Raw genomic sequence first — 22,266 nt, 5'->3', positions numbered from 1 at the left:
GGTATTTTTTTTTAATTATTACAAAAACATTAACGAATGAATTAGATTAAATTTTATTGATAATAGGTCACTAAAAGTTGAAATTTAAATGAAATTTTAGCAAGTTTAGATAGATTGATGAATTTTTGTTAACAAAAGACTATATTGTTCAGTCATTCAGAGGGGCTTTATTCTTTTTGAAGAACATTTTATCATTTCTATTTTATTTTTTCTTTTATTACGTTTCAAACACTTCTTTAAATGGTATATTAATATAGGACTATCATTCTTTGTTAATTACAATCATAATCTTACTTTTATTTATTTATTATTAATATTTAAAGTATTTAAGGGTTAAATTTAATTGAATATGATATAATTTAATTTCTACAACCACCATGACATGGTATCATATTTTGTTAAAATTGAGATAATTCCCCGATCAAATGCTTAATATCTTATTTTAAGTAGATGGTGATATTTTTTTCAATTTTTTCAAAAGTAATTAAAAATAGTTATTCATTTTGAAAAAAAAAAAGAAGAAGAAGAAGAAGCTGAACTAGTGTCTTCATTAACGAACTGATTTAAAGAAAATAAGAACAAAATTTCACTTCGTTTGGTTTCTTTTAAAGAACCGCTTCTTTTGTCATTTAAAAATTTAGAAAATTTTAAAATGTATAGATGGTTTGTAATTTTAAATAGATGTTTGGATTTATTAATTAAATAAACTGTATTAATTGAATGTGTTTTAAGAAATAAATAATAATAATTAGATTAATAATTTGAATAATAAATATTAATGGCATTGAACATATAAATAAATAAATATAAAAATCGTTTATGGACTATTTTCTATGATAACCTTCCACAATAAAAACATTTTTTGTGAGAAAAATAAATATATATTTACGCACAACTTAAACCACTCCAAATTTAAAAGGTAAAGACATCAATTTAGAAAAAAAAAATAGCGTGCTTGCATTCACAATTTAAAAATTATATATTAAAAAATAAAAATCGTGTTTTTATACATAATTTCTATTTGGAAAGAAAAAATATATTTTATGTATCGATCAATTTATAATATAAATAAGAGAAGTACAAACTTTTACCATGTAATAAAAATCTAAATTAAGTGAGGAAAGATACAAGATATTAAAATCATACATTTATTTAATATTTTTTTTTTAAAGTACAAAATTTTATATTTTTACAATCATTTTATCTTTATTTTCTATGTCGAATATAAAAATATATTATGACACCGTTATTCTCCTAAAAATCACATCATAGTAGTTAGTGAAAAACTTGTGTATACTAAAATTGCCGAATTGCTGAAACAATCTGAGAAATGCCTTCAAATTTTGTTCTATCTTTGAGAAGCATCTTAGCCAAGTTAAGAGCCTTCCGTTCACAGGAAGCCCGTTTAGCAGCATCAGTAATGGATTCAAAATCTTCAACATGCGCAACTCCTACGATTCTCCTGTCAAACATACGTACATACATACATTAATTTTATCTAATTCATTTTCTTTTTCCATTCTTTTGTTAAATTATATCACCTTATCATTTTGGCAGCACCAAATCCAAGACTGTCATGAAACAATTCTGTCATGTATCTCTTCTGCGCAAGGAGTTGAACCTCAGGATTGTTATAAACTGCTGGAAGATATGCCTCGCCAGCACCATTTCTGTGTTCATCCCAAAGTGCAACGAAATTTTTGTAGAAGAGATTCCAAGTGTCTTCGATTGTCTCAAGAATCCACTCCTTATATGCCTGCAAAATCATTATTTTGTTCAGATAAATAGAGAGTTTCTGTTTTTGACAGCTTAACGAGAGAAAGTCTAAGAATCAGATAAAATGTCAATACTAGAATTGGACGTACTTTTCTATGATCGGGTTGATCAACAAGTCCATCCTGCGCAAAGAAAGCCAACATCAAGTTTCCCAAGAAAGCACCGATGTCATAACCCATTGGTCCATAAAATGCAAATTCTGGATCAATGATTTGAGTTGATTCGAGAGTAACCATGACAGAACTAGTGTGCAGATCCCCATGAATGAGTGCCTGGGCCTGCTCTGAGAACCTGGAGGAGCAAAAACTATTAGAAAGTTGATGTGCGTGAGCAGAACAGAGCATAGCAGAGTAGAGTGTGGGAATGGCATATACTTAGATTTGAGGATAGCAATTTCAAGCTTGAGGAGATTGTCGTGACGAAGAGCTTCGGCATCAGGATCAAGATAGGGAGAAGTCCAGTGGTTGTATTGAGAAATTTGATAAGGGTCGGAGAAAACAACCTGCTCAGTGTGCCTACATAAGGCGGAATTCCCACAGAATTTTGCAACTAGAAACAAGAATCAGCCAAAAGGTTAGGACTTGAATGAAAGCAGAGGCAAACGATGAATTGGGTTTGTTAAAGCATTGACCTTGGCGTTTGTGATCGAGTGTGGAGTGAAAAAGGAGAGAAGTGAAGAAGAGAGTGTTTGCCATGAAGTGTGCGATGTGGCGTGCGAGGAGCGGATACTGAATTCCAGCGATGAGGCCTTTCCTGAGTATGATGTGGGGAGGGGGAAGGTAGCGCATGGCGATCAAGGACATGGTTGGGTCAAAATGATAGAGTTGTGGGACATGGTGAGGGGTGATGCGACCCTGTTCTTCCAGGGCCATGGCCTCAAAGTATGCTCTGTCTTTCGTCAGTGGCCATGATTCTCCGATGCAACGAATGTAAGGGAGAGACTGCTTCATGATAACGGAATGGGAAGAGTTGCTCACCAGGAACACAAAGTTCAGGTTACCATCTCCGATCTCTTTCACGGTTAGCTTCTCGGTGGCGGCGTCCTCATCGTCCAGCTTCAGCAAGGAGGAGAGGGCGGCGACGCTCTTCACGTACTCTATCACTGACCTTTCATCAAGTCTTGTAAACTCCAAAAACGCCATTCTAGGGTTACTTTGTTTGGTTGTGGTTCTAAGCTGAGGAAGGAATATGTATGCATATGGCAACCTGGTTCATTGAACCTGCCACTGCATCCTCCCAGATGATTGTGACTGGCATCTACGGTTGTGCCTCACCTTTCTTCTTCCCACTACTTTTCAACCACGAATAATTTCTGCTTAAATTCACAACAGCTTCCTGGAATCTCCTTCCAAACTTCATTTCTTACACAATGACTAACCAACCCAAGCTCATTTCCATGCCTTGGATATTTTTAATCACCGAATTTTGTTTTTATTTAAATCATATATAAATTAAGAGGTTAAAAATAAATATTATTTAGCGTTATAAAGTCCCAAATGATGTAAAATAGTAGAAGATGTAAAATTATATATATATATATATATATATATATATATATATATATAACTCAAAAAATATAAAGGTGAGGCTATAAATAAGAATGTAAAAATAGAAGAAAGATATAACATGAAAAAAAAATATATAGAATAATTATTTCCAGTGTTATGTTTATTGGTGGGACTAAAAGCATGAAAATAATGTTAAATAAAATTGTTTAATTTGTATATATGTATACATTCGTTAAATCATTATATGTGTAACCTCTTAATGTACATTAATAAATTTGTCTAATAATTAATATATATATATATATATATATATATATATTAATATAATTAGTGTATAAAAAATCTATTTAACAAATGCTAATAGACTCGTATAATGATTGTATGGATATATTTGTGTAGAGTACATTCTTAGACTTATATAAACAGTATGTGAATAATTTAATTTTATGTATATTAAGAGATTTATGTAATCATAAAATGGTACATTCGTCTAGTTATTAGATTTATCTAATTAATATATAAATATACTCATGTTTATTAATATATTTACTTAATTGTTGTATAATCACAGTAGTTTACTGTATATCATTAAATTTGTTTAAAGAGTAACAATTTTGTTTAATTAGTAGATAACTTTTTTTTTAATTTGTATTGATGAATCTATCTTATTAATGTACAAATAAACTCGTATAATATAAATGATTATATTTGTATTTGAAGATAAATTCGTATAATATAAATGATTATATTTGTATTTGAAAATATTTATTTCATGTTATTCAGAAACTTACCTGGTTAACATATGAATAAATTCGTTTAATATATTTATCCAATCAACATGTGAGCCTAATAGTTTAATTTGTGATGTTAAATTTTGTCTAATAAATATAATAAGATATTCATCATATGTATATTTCTATACTTACACACGAATGTATTCCCAATGTTATATTTAAAAGAATATTTTATAATTAACGTTTTTTTTTTTAAATATGCTTTCATTAAAATTATAAAATATGAGATGATTTTTTTTTTCACTAATTCAATTTTTTAGTGTTGATTTTTCTATTTTCATTCATAACCTCTTACGCTTTGTTCATTTGCACTGATTTTACTGTGCACACCAATTTGCGAGCGAGGAAACTTTCAAATTTTGCGTTCCTTTGAACGGATTGTACGCGGACGGATTTGCGACGAGTGACTTATATGCATTGTCTCACCATCTCGCAAAAACGAGAGGATTTGCGATGATTTAATCGGAAAAGACTCATCTACCCTCTGTTGTTTCACGAGAGAACTGTTCTTTTGCATTGCCATGTGATTTTGCAGTCTTGGGCATAGTTATCCACCTTCTTTTTTGCAGGTGGAAGACGTGTGGTTGTGCAGAGGGGATGATGAAGACGAAGGAGGAGGCCGATGACGCCGGCGGAAGAAGAAGACGAAGCTTGATGATGAAGATGGCGTGAATGTGGTGCAGGTATCCAGATACACTGTTGCTGTATCCGGATACAGTTTTGTTCAGAAAATGGAAAAGAAGCGTATCCGGATACATGGAGTGCGTATCCGGTTCCAGGCTTTGATGTTTTTACTTAAAAATATTTTTTTAATATTTTAAAAATTAATTTCACTTATTATAAATTAATTTCCTTTCTTTATTAACAATTATAAATTTAAATATAACATTTAAAAAAACATTTTATATTACTAAAATAACTAGGGGCATTTTGGTAATCTTTCATTTCTACCAATTTAACAAATTTTTTAATTTTATCACATCAATCAAATCCTACACTAATTCTCACAAACTTTACCCTCAAATTCACTCTCAATTACCCACAAATCTACTAAAAAAACAACAACAAAATTACCTTTAAATCCACTCAAATCATCTCCCCCAAATCCATTCATAAGAACAGAGGCTTAGTCTATTATATTAACAAGGTATATTAGTCTTTTATTCGCTTGACCATCAAATTATAGTAGTTAATAGGTGTGATTTGTGAGTTGTCTTCGTGGATAAAATGTTTTATATTTTTACAATAATAAAGTGCAACCTTTAGTAAGTTTTAAATTCAATTGTAGTATTACTGTATATACTGTGGACATGAATAGTAGCTAGAAAAATATACATGTTTTACCACATCAACGTTTAAGGCGCTAACTATTTCAAATATTATTTTGAAGGAATCTATGACAATTGTGAGTGTCAAGTTCAAATAAAAAACATAAAATTTAAACTATTTTTTCAATATAATGTAAAAAATAAAAAACGTTCTTTAAATATTTGTTAGGATATTAGTATATAGCTTGTTAACCAGATAGAAAATTTTATATAGCTATAAATAAATTAAAATCTATTAATTTGATTTTTTTATTGAAATTGTTTTATTTTTTAAATTATTAAATTTTTAGAGGTTTTTTCAGAGAAACACCATAATCTTAATAATTAAATTTCTCACCTCTAATAAACCTTTCAAAATACATTTATCCCTGATTCAGATGCATTTCTCCATGATCATAGAGCTACAAGGATGTAGAAAATTTGATGGATTTTCAAATTTAAATTTGGACGTGTTATGATTTGCTTTGCTAAGAAAGGAAAAACAAGAAAGAGAGAAGAGGGTGTAAACTGAAACCCTGTGAAGATGAGATTGACGATGGCGGCACAAGCAGAATGGATGTTCAGAGCGTTGAGGAGTGGTCGGCGGCACTTGTCGGCGGGAAGGCAGCTGGAGGAGAAATGGCTTACGCTGCCTCCCGTGGCGGCGACTGCCACCGTGGAGGTGAATGGAAAGAGAAAGGGAAAGGGAAACCAACTCTCCTCCACTTCCACCACCGCGCTGAAATGGATTGTTCGCTGCTGCCCAAACCTCCCCATATCCCTTCTGCACAAGCTTTTCCGTCTGAGACAAGTTCGACTTCTCTCTCCCCCTCACATGGACATGCAACAGCAAACACTCAAAAGGGTAAGCACCCATCTCATCTCTTCCATTCATTTTTTCTTCTTCTCCTGTTATACCACCCATCGTATTATCATAACATCGAGGAATGAAGGTGGCAGCTAAGTACACCTTGAACGCTGGAGATCGGATTTTACTGCCTCAATCTGTTCAACAAAAACCAACGCCTACGCACAAACCTCATTCTCCTCTCACTCCCCAACAAATCAACTTCATCCGCAAATTTGTTATATTCAAGGTTTTCAACGTTAACTCCTTTTTTCTTTTTCCATGTCTCATATGTTCCTCTCACCTTAATCTTAATCTTTGTTAATGTGTTTAGGATCCTGCCATTCTCGTCCTCAACAAACCTCCGGGAATGCCTGTGCAGGTATGGGCCCACCCTCTCATCTGGGGATGCCATACTCTTCTTCACTCATTAATTCTTACACATGCTTTCCATGTCTCTCATTAGGGTGGCATTAATATCAAACACAGTTTAGATGCGGTAGCTGCTGCATGTTTAAATTATGAATACTCTGAACCCCCTCGTCTGGTAAGCTCTTTATTATCTTTATCGTATCTGTACTTGTGCAATCTCTTCTTTTTCATTCACTTTGTCATGCCTTTTCTAGTACCAAACTGTTTATAATTGCATCTATCTTCGTTTCTTCCTCAGCATGTTATTTAATCTATTATGACGACAAAAAAGGGTTAAATAGAGTGTTTGGCAAATGCAAACTGATTTTCAGCTTATTGTTCTTTTGCTAATGATTTCACATAACAACTGGCTCTAGCTGTTTGTGTCCTGGGAGGGAAGAACTCAAGATGATCGTGCACTCAACTTACTGCTCAAATTTTTGCATTGGTTTTTTGTATAATGGCAAAAATATAAGTATTTAAGAACCCATGACACGATGAAGCCTTTTTCCTCTGTGAAGCAATATACTGTTTCCTGCACCAGTGTACAATTACAGATTTTTTTTATGCCCTTTTAGAAGTATCAGGAATTGCTTGCAATTGTAAACAATACATCTAATAAAAATTGCAGGATTTTTTTTTTTAATTTTATCATTAGATAAACTTTAATTGTTCGTATACTCAAGACTCGACAGTTAGAAAAATCCCAGTGGTATCTTCGTAAAAGAAAGTGGTAAACATTATTATTTATTATTCTTCTATCAAATACCGTTTCATCTGTTATAATCATTACAAAGCTTGAACTTAACTTCAATGGAATTAGTCGGATTATTTGCCTTGTGTTTTAGTCCCGTGCCAATATGATTGATGGTTGTTTGGATACATGAAGCATGAACTAGATATTAGGCTGATACTTGAACGAAATTGTTTTTAGGTGCATAGACTAGACAGAGACTGTTCTGGCCTACTGGTGATGGGAAGAACACAGACAAGTACCACAGTTCTGCATTCCATCTTTCGGGAGAAAACATCTAGGGCATTAGATGATGTGAGTAAAATAATTGTTCTTTTACATCAAATGCTTCGTGTATGCTAAAACATTCAGAGTATTAGTTTCTTAGGGTCTATGTCCATTTCATTGCTTTTCTTGATTTTTTGCTGTTTGATCTTAAATAGATTGGCGAAGAGAAGAGAATACTACAAAGAAGGTATTGGGCACTTGTCCTTGGATGTCCTAGACGTTCAAAGGGGTTGGTCACTGCTTCACTGGGTAAGGTTGTATCCATATTGTTGCTTGTTAACTGTTTACTAGAATATTTCAGTTGGTCAATCTTACTCCTGGAATGTTATGCTTTGTGCATGCTTCATCCATTTCGTATCAGAATTGTCAAACTTATAAAATGTTTACTTTTGTAGTGTGCATAAATAAAAAAAATGCTTTGCACTGAACTGCAACCAGTAGTATATGCTGTCAGTAATTACTAAATTTATCATGGCTTTCACTGTCAAAGGAAGTTTGAACAATTATTTTCCTCAAATAGTGGGGAGTGTTATGCAGGATGAATTTACCTCAGTCCTTTAATCCTTTTATCTTCTTATGGGTAGCTGATTTTCTGATAAATCCTTGTTTTAGTCACGATGGTTCCTTTAATGCTTTAACAGCAAGCTCAAAAAAAACTTCTTAGTATCCATAAAATGAAGCCCTACATTCATGGATTGCTGCCAACTATCTGGCAATGCATGATGACATGAAAGCTTAGGCCTTACAGTTACAACTTACTATGCAATAGCCTACAACCTAAATTAACTTATAGCTTTAAATAAATGGACATTGATTTGAGTAGCTATAGAAAGCTCCTTATTCTTGCTTGATAATGTTGTAAACTTGCAGCCCTTTATTTGTTTTCAGGTGGTAGTTGACAATGGGAAATCTGATCGAATAACTGTAGTTGACAATTCTGCATCATTGTCATCACAGCATGCAATTACAGAGTACCGAGTGATTGCATCATCATCACAAGGTTGGTAATGAAGCTTACTTTTAATTCTAAGATTAAATTTCACAAATTTTCTTTGAGAGTGATAAGAACAAATTCCATTATTTTCCCGTGTTACATGTTTTTGTGATATTTTAAACTCTTTAGGACCCCAGTTTCAGCCACTCTCGTTTTCACTAATTGTTAATGAGTTGGGGTCATTAAATGTCGTTAGTGTTCTGGAAGCAAATTTTAACAATACTGCTTATAAAGTTTGTGCGATGTAAAAAAATGCATGCTTCCAAACTATTTTAGCTTACAAATTGTTTTACTAAATAATGTTGTTCAACATTTCCACTTGATACTAGAAAGGCAGAGAGTCCCTGACAAAAAGAGCTAATGGTCACGTACCAAATATGACTTTGACTATTTCATGTTTGGGAAATAGAATTTACAGTCTGCCAAAAGCATAAGTAAACGCACCAGCTAGAGGGGATCTGATTTTAATCTCAACAACATATATTTGCCAATATTGAACCTACATTTGTAGAAAAATTGTGATGTGTATTTTTTGTCTACCCTCTTTAGCATGAATTTTCCTGTCAAGTGCTTCGCCTCAGCTCTTCTTATCTGGCACCCCCTACTTATGCCATCTCACATAGTGCAGGTTACACATGGTTGGAGTTGTCCCCTTTAACTGGTAGAAAACACCAGGTAACAAAAACTAGGGAAGAATCATTTGAAATTTGTGTCAGTCAGAACATAAAATGTTAAAATTATTTTATATGACTCACTATAATTTCTATTCTAAGAGTGTATACTGGTGCCACAGCTTCGAGTGCACTGTGCCGAGGTGTTAGGTACACCGATAGTTGGGGACTACAAGTATGGATGGCAGGCTCACAGGCAGTGGGGAGGTTTTGATTTGTCTAATGTGGAGGACTCATGTGAAGAGCTTTTCAAGGAAGAAACACTCCCCTTTGGCCTTAATTTGAACAATGGGAGCATCTCTGAGAACCATCCTCGTTTACATCTTCATTGCAAGCAAATAGTCTTACCCAATATATCTCAGGCACTGCAAAATGTGCAATCATTTTCCAATTGTGATCTTTCACAAGTGGAACGGCTTGAATTGGTCGCGGATTTGCCTCTATACATGCAAAGAAGTTGGGATGTCACAAATTGTTGAGTTAATGGTCTATCTTTCTCAGCCTTTCTAAATTATAGTTCACTCGATTTTTACAACGCAAATTCTTCCGCTCGGGTTTCCTCAGAATTCACCAGATGTTGGTTTGAGCTTGTTGTCACACCATTTGGAATTTCATTTTTCCTAACCATAAAGCTATGCTGACTCTGTCATGCTACAGTGCTACTCTACATAGCAGTGTCATTGAATTAAATTCAGGTCAGTTGATTCACAGGAATTTAAACCAGTGAAAGAGAGAATCATCTGCCACTTTGTAACAGTTCCTTCAATCTTATTTTGTCCATCATAGCCACATTACGATAACTGGTATATTTTTCCTGTCAGTAAGTATATTTTTGCTGTCCATGCTATAGAAATGTTATTACCCATTAATTAGACATATTTTAAGAAAGTGTGAGTAGAATCTTTATTATATTTGTGTTTGTGGTTTAGAGATGGTTAGAGCAATATGTATGAGTTTCTATTGAGAAAAGATTAATTTTATGTTTGGGCAGAGAAGTGTAAACAAGAAAGTAGAAAATGGAAAGGAAAAAAAAGAAAAGAAAGGAAAAAGTGAAAGAAAATGATTAAAAAAAAATTAAGAATAGTTTTGGTTGATATGATATAATAATAAAAAAAAAGGTTTAATTGATATGTTTAGAAAATGATCAAATTGATTCAGATTGAATTGAAAATTATAAGAGACCTTTTAATAATACCTAGTATTTGTATTGTAATATGTTTTATTGTATGTAACATAAAAAAATATATTTTAAAAAATTATATTGAAGTTGAAACAAAATTACAACTAAAATGAAAAGAAAACATTACAATATGTTAGTTTAGTACAAGTAAAATTTTTGACGTAAACAAATTAAAATAAGACGTCCTTAAAATATCCAAGTTTAAATTAGTTGACTTTTATCTTAAATGCACCTTGTTATAATTGTATAAATTTAACTTTCTCTGCATGGTAAATTAGTAACAATCACCTTAACAAGTATTTGCCTTTAAAATTGTCATTCATTCCAAATCATGATATTTGCTTTGTATTTTAATAAAATAAATTGAAAAATATTTATTTTTCAGATGTTTTTATATTAAAAATAACATTAGTAAAATGAATTTTTTTCTTCCAATATACACAAATTCTCATCATTTTATCTTTTAGGTGATTGTTTTATTAAACTAAAATAACTATTTATAATAAAAGGAATTACTTAAAAATTAAAAAAATTACCTACAATAAAAGTATACAAATAATTATTTTTACGATTACTTTTCATTATAATGGTTTTATTTTTAACATTGATAAATCCTTCGTATTTACACAATTTTCTGTCATTTTACTTTTTAAAGAATTAGTTTTAAAACTAAAAAAATTACTTATATTAAAAAAATATTTATAAAATAAATCAAAAATATCTAAAATTTATATTTAGTTTTTTATAATTATTTTTTATGAAATTTTCTTTAATTTAATAATAATTTTTATTTCAATTACTATTATAACAATACTTTTATATCTTTTTTATGATAGAAAGAAGTTTAATCATGAAAATAATAAAATTATATATATATATATATATATATATATAATTTTATTCGTTTTCGACTTTTATTAATTATTTAAAAAAAGAGTAAAATTATATATAATTTGTAATGTAATAATAAGGAGCAAAGTTTTTTTTATTTTCTGTTTTTCACCTGATTAAATGTAAGTAATTTATCTTTTTGTTTTCTTCTGTTATATCACTCACTTGATAGTAAATCTTCTTGAGCTACATAATTCTGGTTTCATATAAAGCCTGTTCAAAGTAAATGTTCAAGGAATTTGTTCAATCGAATTTAATTTTACATATTTTAGTAATTTTCTGGTAAATTCATAAAAAATCAGATGTTTGTAAATATTGAGTGTATATATAATTTAAAAAGTAGGGGCGGGGAAGGGAAGAGCGAGAGAGATTTGGTTGAGATGAGATAGAATCTGAATTTATTTTGAAATTCCTTTGATACATTACTTCATCACTCCAAGAGAAGGGAAGCAGCCATGGCGGTTGATACGAAATTTGCGCGGTTATTGGAGGATTTGAAGGTAGAGGATCCATGGCTTCCCCCAAATTCATGGGAATCCATACCTTCTGAGAGTGGACTGCACTCTTCTTCATCTTCTTCTCATCCTCCAAATCAACCTCTCTCTCACCTCTCCACTCTCTCTGTAAGTTCCTCTTCTAACCTATTCTATTCGTCTTCATTCCTGCTTTCCACTGTAATGCAATGCGTTTTACCGTCTCAAACTAACCTAGTCGATTTCCAACATTTGCTTTCCTACTTTCTTAGGCTTTGGTTTTCCATCACTATCTATCTATCTATACATTTTGAACTTAATTGAACCGACGTCTTTGGCCACAGGAATCTAGTTTGGTGAGGCTGGCCATGAACGCGATGCAAGGTGCAAAATCATCCCTTATTAGCATTCAAAGGATATCTGCCGTCTTTTGTTCTGATCCAGCTGACAGGACCTTCCTCCACGTTCCCAACCTCTGGAATCGTGCTTCCAGCACTCGTTCTTTGGGAAATATACTTAAATCCATTGGCTGCACGGCTTCTCTGGTCTTTCTTCTTCGCGCGTTTGTGGATTATTATACAAATATGAATGTGGATATCAGTTTTGGACACACTCATCATAATTCTGATGTGCTCCAAAGCCAGATTCATCAGGATGACACAGTCAGAGCACAACAGTTCCCTCCATTTACTCTTGTCAATCAAGCCTTTGCTGTTGCTGTGGGAAAAGTCTTGGAAGGGTACATATGTGGATTGGACACAATTCATACATCTGTAATCTTGAGGCGTTCATCAAAAAACATGCATTTGACTGTTCCGGGGTGTTTGAAGAATGTAGTGCATTCTGAAATTACACTACTTGAGTTTTATCTGCACACAAAAGAACTAAAGACTCAGATTGAAGCCCTTGCTAGTGTATGTAACCTTCAAAAGTGGGCTCTTCGTTTTCCAGATACTGCTTTTGAGGACCTGGTTACCCAGGCTACTTCTGAATTTCGGAACTTCTGCAGAGGGGCAAATCTGTTAACGTTTTTGTTTTCACAATTACAGGTTTGCTTATTTGAATGTGAACCTATTGTTAGAATATATGGAAAATATCAAACAGACTCTTTGTTTATATCTTGTAAAATTTTAGCTTATCTCTTAGAATTTGTTTCCCGTTTCGTTATTATCTCTTAGTTATTATTTTATTCAAACACTGAAGTTTCAATCAAGGGCACTGTTAAATGAATACTTCATGGCATATATCCACCTATACTTATCTTTTGGTGAATCCCTTAATTATCATTTTAGAAGGGGACAAACAAAGATTAGTTTGGGATACCAATATTTTTTTTTTGGTGATTAATGGATTACAAAATAGCTTATTATGGTAGGAAGATTGTTGGATTTTTTTTTTTTTCTTTTTCTGGTGTCAAAGGACATTTGGACAAGAAGAGTTGTAGCATCCAGAAAGATACAAATACAATTTTAAATTGGAGAGATGACAGGCTAGTGGAGAGTAGAATTGTCATGAGGGGCCTACCTACTCAATGTTTTACGTATTTGTTGCAATGGAACGATTGCATTACACCTGCGAAAGATCTTTCTATTTTAAATGACTTTTCTTTATTGAAAATCTTGTATTCTATTTGGCCTTCTGCAATTTAGGTTGCTGATCCTGCTCACTGCACTCTGCTGAAGTTTCTTTTCCTTCAATCATGTGAACCATATTGTGGGTTCATTAGATCATGGATTTTCAAAGCAGAAATTCATGATCCATATAAGGAGTTTATTGTAGAAAATATGGAGTATTTACATCTTAAAACACATGTTAAAGTTGGCAATGCTATTGACTTTCCATTGGCAAGTGTGAAGGTAATTATTTCCTGCTGGCTGCTTGCACTTTTCGTATGAATCATAACTTTATATTACATTGTCATATTATTGATTCTGATGGTGGGAACATCTAACATTAGGTGCGAGATGGAGTTCCCATTCCTGAATTTCTCAAAGATTTCTTGGTCCCACTTGTTAGAGCTGGTCAGCAGCTTCAAGTACTGTTGAAATTGCTTGAAATGTGCATTCATGTTGCTTCTGGAGAACACAGTTGTGATGACTTTGTACCCTGCTGGAGTGGCTTTTCAAGCAGTGGTCTGTCTTATTCATCTCCATTGGCTTTCAGCAAGGATGTTATAGAAGCTATGGTGCTTGCTAGAGAAAATTATTATAAAGGGATGAATGAGAAAATTGGAAGTCTTTTGAGCAGTTTAGAAGTTAGATATCTGCAGGTGCTCATCCTCCATAGTTTTGGTTATTTTGCAATAACACAGTATTTTATTTGCATGATAGAAGAAAAGGGTTACGAGGCTAGAACTTTAATCTTTTTGGTTTGAAAAAATGTTTCTATTTTCATTTTTTGTTTTTACTTTTAATTACAAAGTCTGCCTTGTTTTTATCTTATTCTTGTTTTAAAAGTTTGTGCAGAAAATAATGAAAGCAATTGTATTTTGTTTTTGCTAATTTCTATACAAACCTTTGAAAAGAAATAAAATGAAAACAAGGTGATATTTTGTAATTAAAAGTGAAAATAGAAAGCACCCTCAAACTAAACAACCTCTAAATTGTTCTTGTGCAATTACCACTAAAAAGCAGGAAACCCACTTAAACATACTAGCTGAACACCATAATCAAGGAAAAAAAATTGGTTTATTTCCTGGCAAAATGCATCAAATTATTGCTTTTGTTAAATCACACCTCTGGCAAGATATTCCCCTGCTTAATTTTGTATAATTTATCCATTTAGCATTCTGCTTCTAATATGCTAGGAGGTATTAAAAACTATCTTTGTACCACTTACCTAGTGCCTTGTGCTTTTGGCAAGCGTTGGATCTTGACCAGTATGAAAGTCTTTATGACCAAATGGTCAGAAATTTGACTCTTGCTGCCCTAATTCTTTAAATAAAAGTTGAATTTTGACACATGAAATGGGTACGTGCATTGCCCATGTTTCAAGCTTACAGAGCTCTTGCACTTGGTTATATTTTAGAGATGTAATAATGCCATTGATGACCTTTCACCCAACAGTGGTAAACTTCTAGGAGGGTTAGTCATTGATATAATATAATCAAGTAGAGTTGCAAAAAATGTGGTATTTTTGTTTTCATAATGCCTGCTATGATTTAGGAGAGAGTAACTACACACTATTGCTGCTCTGCAGATATGATGATAATTTTGTTTTATATTTTTACTTTGTGCTATAAATTACTGTGTTTTTCTTTATCATTAAAATCTTGTTTCTTTTCATCATGATGTTATGTGGTCCAGTGGAAGTGTCACTTTCCTGTAATTGTTATATTTGTTGTTACATGCAAATACAATGTCTCAATTGATTTGCCAAAAGACACCAATGCTTAGCCGGCCATTATAGCAGTTATTTTTCATCATTATCCATTTGCTTAAGTGATGTTATATACTTTTTGTTTTGATCTACAATAAGTTTTGGAATGAGAAACTTCAATAAAAGGACCATAGGAAGTATAAAATAAGATAGTTGCAGGATTAGGACAGCAGACTGCTTCATTTTGTGCAGATACTTATTTCTTTACCATTTTTCTTTGGCAGGTAGCTATGCATGCTTTAGTGCCTTCTTTTGGTAATGGTGGAGGTACCTTAGACAAACTAGACCAGATCATGTCAGAAAACAATATAGCAGATAAAAGAAGTTTAAATATGTAATTTCCTACTCCCCTCATCTGACTATCCCCCTTCCATGTGAGCATGAAGATACAAGTACCGAGTAGCATGCTTCTGTTTATTTGCTGCTTGACATCGTATTTTTTTCCATGACAACTTTATTTCCCTTTGTTTTTGCTTCATTGATGTTTTATAGATTTTCTCAGGGGCATTGGTGATTTAGGCTCTGATGTCTCAAGCACAGTAGATGAGTTCTCCTTGCTGGAAGATGTGTATGATATATCTGAAAGTTCATCCACGAACAGCTCTGTGGAGCAATTGGATTGTGATCAGCTAAGTAATTGGTCTTGTCCGGTAGTTGGGCAACAAAATCATTTATCTGCTTTAAGCTTCTTGAAGAGTGCCACCTTAAATAATTCAATACAAAATTCCTTTCATCATGAAAACTCAGGCAGTGATTCACATGAACTTTGTGATAGAAGGGATGCTACTGATCACTTGGTGCAGTCCTCCCATGAGGGAATGATATCAAGTCACAAGTCTAATTCTCCAAAACCAGGGAATTCAAGCTGCTCATGTAAATCCAGTATTCAATATAGAGAGAGTTTGATTGTCCGTTGTTCTGCAATGGGTGAATTTTTGAAAACTTCATTTGATAACGATGGAGTTGTTGAGGCAAAGCTGAATGAAAAGCACCTGGGATCCCTGAGATATTCTATGTTATGCCATGATGTTATTACTGCTAGTGATACTTTGAGTGGGGAGGCCATGATGGAGGATCAAACTGACAATGGTACACTCATTTCACAATTGTATGATTTCCAACCGCAGAAATATTGCCGTCAGTGTAATTATCCTAGCATTAATCCCCTTAGTGTGAATCCTATGTTGACAAGAAATTCAGTTCTTCACCTGATGAGTGGGAATGAGGAAAAATACAAGGCTGAACATGGACAGCTTTTGCCTTACTTCAACTTTTCTACTGTGGAGGACCCATGTAAGGTTTATATGGACAAAATACCCACTAACTCTAGATGTAGCAGTGCATGTTCATTTACGCTACATAATAATGTGTCAACTCATAATGCTGAGAATAATGAACGAGAAGAAATTGGCTGTGGTAGAGAGAATGGGTTAGTTGATGTTCCAAATTTATGTTCTTCACTTGACTTCATGGACCATAAATATTTAAATGTTGTGTCTGGTGGGAGCAGCTGGGAAAGATTGCTGAGTAGTTTTGAAAAAACTGTCAATTGTGATGATACTCAAAAACGAAGTTTGTCGTCAACATTTGATATACCACTTGATATTATAATTGACAAGTGCTTGCTTCAGGAAATCATGCTTCAGTATCCTTTTCTTTGTGTTTATTCTGGCAAAATTGATTGATTAGTTTATGTATATTGCTTCTATTTCTCTGAATGTACTTAGATTAAACTAGTATGAATTTATCATGAATACCCAGTTCAGTGAAGTCTAATTCTGGTCATTCCAATCTCATCTTACTATTGACTTCATGAGACCTGTTGGAATGGGTTTCAAAATTGTCTGATCAAGAAGCTAAAAACCATGAAAGATCCGTGTTAGTATTTTATTTGAGTGTTTTAAAATGTGAGAATGCTTCTTCAACCAAAACAAACAGTCCTTGATCCTAAGGTGGGACATGCTACATTGACCAATTGATGGCATTTGAAATTTCTGCTCTATAGGTGTCGGTGTATTTCAAGTATTATTGTCATAACAAGATGCAATTTGTGCAGCTAACTTGTTTAAAATATCATATCTTGAAGTGGATATTGCTAATTTCATGACCATGTGAAGGTTTTTATGTGTAAAAATTGGCAAATGGAATAATTGCTAATTTGGTAGATTGTCAGTTCTTATAAGTGCAGATGATGATAGTATGTTGGGTAACATGCATAATAGGTACATGATATTAGTTTGAAAGTCTTTGATGACAGTTATGTTTTTAAGGTGCAAGTTTGTTGAATAAGTTTAATTGACACATTTTATTAAGAGGCAAATGCTAATCAGTGCCATAAAGACATTGATTAAGGACTTAAAATTAGTGTTTTTTGTGAAACGGTGTTATGAGTGTACTCTCACCATAATTTCTGATGCACCCGTGTAATTGCCAATTAAAATTTTGTTTTTGATCATGTTCAACTAATGCCTTAAGGTCATTGGTTAGCAAGATCTTTATTAAAATTTCTCAGATAATATCATTTTAGAATTCATCTTTTTTCATTTATGGTCCCTATTCCACAATCGAAATGAGTTGAGATGCTCAGTATAATGCTTTCAGGGTGTACTTGTGCTGCTTGTCCTTAAAGATTTCAGATACAATTATGTCAGCAAGCTTACCATCAGTGTCCTCGAGGAAGCATTTAAGTTACAAGATCATCTTTTGGCACTACGGCGGTATCATTTTATGGAATTGGCAGATTGGGCAGATTTGTTTATCTTGTCTCTTTGGCATCATGTATTCCTAAATTCTGATTCTGAATAACTTGTAGAATATTTCATAGATTCATATCTTGCAGCTGACTGTTGTCCTTAAATAATCTGTGTTTACTCATTCTTTGGTTTACTTGAAATTACAGAAGTGGTCTGTTACTGAAGCAAATGAGAGACTTTCAGAAATTCAAGGTCTACTTGAGTTGTCAATTCAGAAGTCTTCTTGTGAACAAGATTCTCACAAGGATATGTTGTTTGTGTATATGAAAGGACATGGGAAATTGCCTCTTTCTGCATCTGCTATTGGTACATCCATACTAATATAAAAAGGGGATTCCCCTGTTGTAATCAATTTTTACTTTTCCTAACGACGTAGTATGCTATTTTCATCACAATCTGAAAAAAAGGACAAATCATTATTTCAAGTTAACTACAAATGGCAACTATATTTTTAATGATACTTTTCTATTGCATATTCCTTATTTAGTCAAGTTTCATTTGATTTTTAAAATTTTAAAAAATTTCCAGCCATTTTATATAATTAAATTAGATAGGATTTTCAGTTTCTATATGAGTGCCTTTTGTAGCATATTACTGTACTCATTTCCTGTGTAAATAACAATCACCGCAAAAATAATTTACCGTGAACAACATTGATTAGCTTTTGGCTTTTGAACATTTTTATTGATAGCAGTTGTTAATGTTATTTCTATTTTTAGTTTCATTGCAAGCTTGATAAGCTCCCCCACCAATTATCCTCACTTTGGCATCAAGTAATGAATTTGTAAATATTGGCAGGGGTTCGTTCTTTTGATTTCTTAGGGCTGGGTTACCATGTGCACTGGCCACTCAGTATTGTTTTAACACCTGCCGCGTTGAAAATATATGCTGATATATTCAGCTTTTTGATACAAGTGAAGCTTGCCATTTTTTCATTGACAGATGTGTGGTGCTCATTAAAGGTGTGATTTCTTGAAATTTTTTCTTTTTTTCTTTTACCTGTGTTCATTTCCAAAAGAATCCAAGAACTTCTTATTGTGTAATTGTAATGGAATTTATTTTCTATAAATTTTGGTGAACAGGATTTGATGGACGCAACCAACAAAGATAAAAATTCTGAACTACAACTTGAGGCAGGGCATCTTAATATATTGATGAAGATGAGGTACTGAAAGTTGTTTTTCTAAATGTATGGAGGTTCAGATGGTATGGTCTGTGGGTAGGGTTCTGAAAGATACAACAGTTACCCATTTCTTTCCCACTGATTATAAAGGGATACTTAATGAGCACTGTTTAAATATTGAAGATGAACTTTTATATTGATATTTGTAATTCTAAGCATCCTTGTTCTACTTTCAATGACAGGCACCAGATAAACCATTTTGTATCTACTTTGCAGCAGTATGTTGAGTCACAATTATCTCATGTATCATGGTGCAGGTTTCTTCATTCCCTTGAACATAAGGTTTGAGACAAATGTTTCTAACTTGTATAGCTATTTTATTTTATTTAGTTATCATTCTCTGGGCATCTTTCGTTTCATTTAAAAGTACACTTTGTTTTGTAACTGCTTATGCATTGTGTTTTATAGAAGATTACTTCTCAGGGGTACTATTACAAATTGAGTACACTTGGACTTGGGTACTTATCAAAGTTAATTTAAAATAAAATAAAATAGTCTTTTCAGGTAAATTTAGGGGTTTTTCCATCTTTTTCTCAAACTTCTATTTTCCCCTCTGTTTAATTTAATCCATTCATCCTTCTTTCTTTGTGAGATGTGAGTTTGTTTATATATTTTATTATAAAGCCCATAAATCAAAATCAGACTATTTGTCATTATTTCTAAGTCCTTTGGCATTTGTGATGTGATTCTCTGTGTATCTTCCTGATATTAGATTTCTAATGACGACCAAAGGGTAGAACGCATAGCATAACATAAGAGGAACTTTGGAAATATTTTGTTCATGTGGGATGTTTTTACGATTCTCATGTAGGAACTTATAAACAAAATTTGAAGTCATCTTAGCCGTATCTCCACTGTAGATTTTGAATGTTATAGAAATACAAAAAAATGGACTACGTTTTAAGGGTTATAGAAAGATCAAATGTATTGAATTTTATTTACCATACCTTCCATCTACCTCACTCAATTGTCAATTTCATAGTTTTCAGTTTGTGATAACTTTGATGGCTAGATCTTGTCTATAAGACCTGGTAATTCAATTTCCTTATAACTTTTTGGATATTCGTGCCATTTATCATACAGGTTAAAGATATGATGGATCTTGAATCAGTGCACATGGAATATCTTGCTGATTCATTATGCATGTAAGTAAACACATTTATTTTTTAATTGCAATCTATAGGGACAGTTATTAAAAAAAAAAAAAAAGTCAACTGTAGTGCACTGTTTATTTTCTGTAAATAGTGAATAAATAAGATAAATTTTCAATCTTCAATTATTAATTGTTTTATTATCATCTTTGTACCTCATGCAATGTCTGCTGGATTGTGGATCTTGATGTGTAGTGGAATGCTTGATCATTGTTAATAAGATAGTTGTTTATTATCTATTCAGACAGCTTTTACAAAACTGTTTATTATTTTGTATCTACAGGTCTAGGCTTTTTCAGTCTCAAATTTATATAAAATATGTGCATCAGTGGAATAACTTGAACAGGGGTCCTTTCTCATTTCTTGAAAATATTCCAACTGCGATGAATTGCTCTCTAATATCATTAGGTGTCATTTAATTATAGCATCTTGAGGCTCAAGCCAACTTTCATCATGGCTTTAATATTTGCGGAGTGATCAAATTCTTGATGAATTCGTAAATCATAGGAAGAAGGTGTCTATTCTCATTGAAAGCAAAAAATATTAGCAATATATTCTTTATCGTTTAATGCCATTCTCTACCATTTGGTGAGCTTCATGCAGATTTCACCAAAAATGTTTTTTTTTTGTTCATGAAATTCATTCAGTAATAGAGATTGGAAAGAATGCCCCATCTTCAATAACTAATCCATTTCTCTTCACCTATCTTCCAATCCAAGGCTTTCTAAGATATTGACAATTCAAGCGTGTTGCCTCTTGCAATGGAGTTTTTTTTTTTTTTTTTTTTTCTTTTCCAGCAATCCTGCTAAAAGAACAACAGGAAACAATTTATCACAGTGATATATTATTGGCACTGGGCACCTTGGTGACTGCTTTAAGGAAGTGGTGTGTCTTGCCATTCTTTTTAAGGCCAGAAGATTAGGGGGAAAAGATGGGCGTATGTTAGATGCTTGTGTTGGATTTAGTCTAAGAAGAATGATATATGTCCAGAAATTTGCTCAATGTTGGAGATCAGCATGCATTATGTGATGTTTGGGTATATTTATGGTTTGATGTAAACTTCATCACCACTTAATGCAGGCTGATTATTTAGATGCACACTAACTACTAGCACAACTGATAGTGTTTTAAGTTTCAAACTTTTATTAAATTGCTGATACTTACAACCCTTAAGTTTAGACAGCAAAACATATCTGATTCTGACAGCTGGTGTTTTATTTTATGTATGTTGCAGATGTTTCCTCTCTGACGAAACAAAGGGAGTTGGCAGCATTATTGAGAGCATTCTGCAATGTGCACTGGATTTCCGGTCTTGTATTACTTTTGGAGCTTGGGATTCAGAAGATTTGTCGGGCAAACTTTCCAAAATCAATATATCCCAGGTAAACCAGGCTGTTTTCTAGAATCTCTGCATCATTTATCTGGTACATTTATGCTTTGGAAAACAATATTGAACGAAAATAGTTAAGGGTTAAGGGTCATATGTTGTAGCCTTTTCCTTTGATTGTATTTGTTCCCACCTTATACTTGTGTATTTCTCATTCACATTCATTTCTTCAAAATTCCCCACCTTGCCATTGGATTAAGTTGCATCTTCCTTTATCTCTCAATGTTTATTCATGTTTATTTTGAATTTATTTGCAGGTGCTTTCTATAAAGCAGAAGTTTGATAGAAGTCTAAAAGAACTACACATATGCTATATTAAGGGACCTAAACATGGGAATTTTGGGCTTTCTCGTTTTTGGGACTATCTCAACTATAATGAATATTATTCAAATGTTAGTAATGAAATTGTGTGTTATGCTGTTTGAGATATACCAGTTTTGACGATGAATACCATGAGGTTCAGGTTTGAGAGGTCAAAATTTCTCTAACGTAATTGATTGGATCATAGTAGTTTAGAATGACAACCATACGTGGTAGAAGT

General features: G+C 32.8%; 3 protein-coding genes across 5 annotated transcripts; 2 read left to right on the top strand and 1 right to left on the bottom strand.

The window, feature by feature from the left end:
* Positions 1–1,275: 1,275 nt before the first annotated feature.
* On the bottom strand, positions 1,276–3,159 carry LOC106776930 (methylthioribose kinase). Its single transcript, XM_014664408.2, has 5 exons — positions 2,408–3,159; positions 2,151–2,325; positions 1,866–2,067; positions 1,542–1,756; positions 1,276–1,462 (listed from the first exon to the last, which is right to left on the bottom strand). The coding sequence occupies exons 1-5, from the start codon at positions 2,916–2,918 to the stop codon at positions 1,297–1,299; spliced, it is 1,269 nt and encodes a 422-aa protein (XP_014519894.1). The 5' UTR covers positions 2,919–3,159; the 3' UTR covers positions 1,276–1,296.
* Positions 3,160–5,771: 2,612 nt separating this feature from the next.
* LOC106777093 (RNA pseudouridine synthase 4, mitochondrial) lies at positions 5,772–10,084 on the top strand. 2 transcript variants are annotated; one of them, XM_014664611.2, is made up of 9 exons: positions 5,772–6,250; positions 6,339–6,482; positions 6,567–6,614; positions 6,699–6,779; positions 7,578–7,691; positions 7,820–7,918; positions 8,553–8,664; positions 9,287–9,333; positions 9,452–10,084. In XM_014664611.2, the coding sequence occupies exons 1-9, from the start codon at positions 5,930–5,932 to the stop codon at positions 9,806–9,808; spliced, it is 1,323 nt and encodes a 440-aa protein (XP_014520097.1). In that variant the 5' UTR covers positions 5,772–5,929; the 3' UTR covers positions 9,809–10,084. The 2 variants fall into 2 exon arrangements, with proteins under 2 accessions (XP_014520097.1, XP_022631450.1); XM_022775729.1 differs by lacking the exon at positions 9,287–9,333 and having other exon boundaries at positions 9,452–9,677.
* A 1,642-nt stretch (positions 10,085–11,726) lies between these two features.
* On the top strand, positions 11,727–22,218 carry LOC106777521. 2 transcript variants are annotated; one of them, XM_022787374.1, is made up of 15 exons: positions 11,727–12,023; positions 12,218–12,922; positions 13,523–13,729; positions 13,831–14,142; positions 15,476–15,585; positions 15,754–16,680; positions 16,762–16,896; positions 17,888–18,029; positions 18,151–18,310; positions 18,803–18,966; positions 19,087–19,169; positions 19,370–19,469; positions 20,271–20,332; positions 21,573–21,720; positions 21,983–22,218. In XM_022787374.1, exons 1-15 carry the CDS (start codon positions 11,856–11,858, stop codon positions 22,148–22,150), a joined length of 3,591 nt encoding a protein of 1,196 aa, XP_022643095.1. In that variant the 5' UTR covers positions 11,727–11,855; the 3' UTR covers positions 22,151–22,218. The 2 variants fall into 2 exon arrangements, with proteins under 2 accessions (XP_022643095.1, XP_014520585.1); XM_014665099.2 differs by having other exon boundaries at positions 15,754–16,896.
* The last annotated feature ends 48 nt before the right edge of the window (positions 22,219–22,266 follow it).

This window comes from Vigna radiata, chromosome 11 (assembly GCF_000741045.1).
Source record: "Vigna radiata var. radiata cultivar VC1973A chromosome 11, Vradiata_ver6, whole genome shotgun sequence".
NCBI classification, from domain to species: domain Eukaryota; kingdom Viridiplantae; phylum Streptophyta; class Magnoliopsida; order Fabales; family Fabaceae; genus Vigna; species Vigna radiata.
Note: the sequence above shows the minus strand (reverse complement) of the source record. Positions and strands in the feature narration are given on the sequence as shown.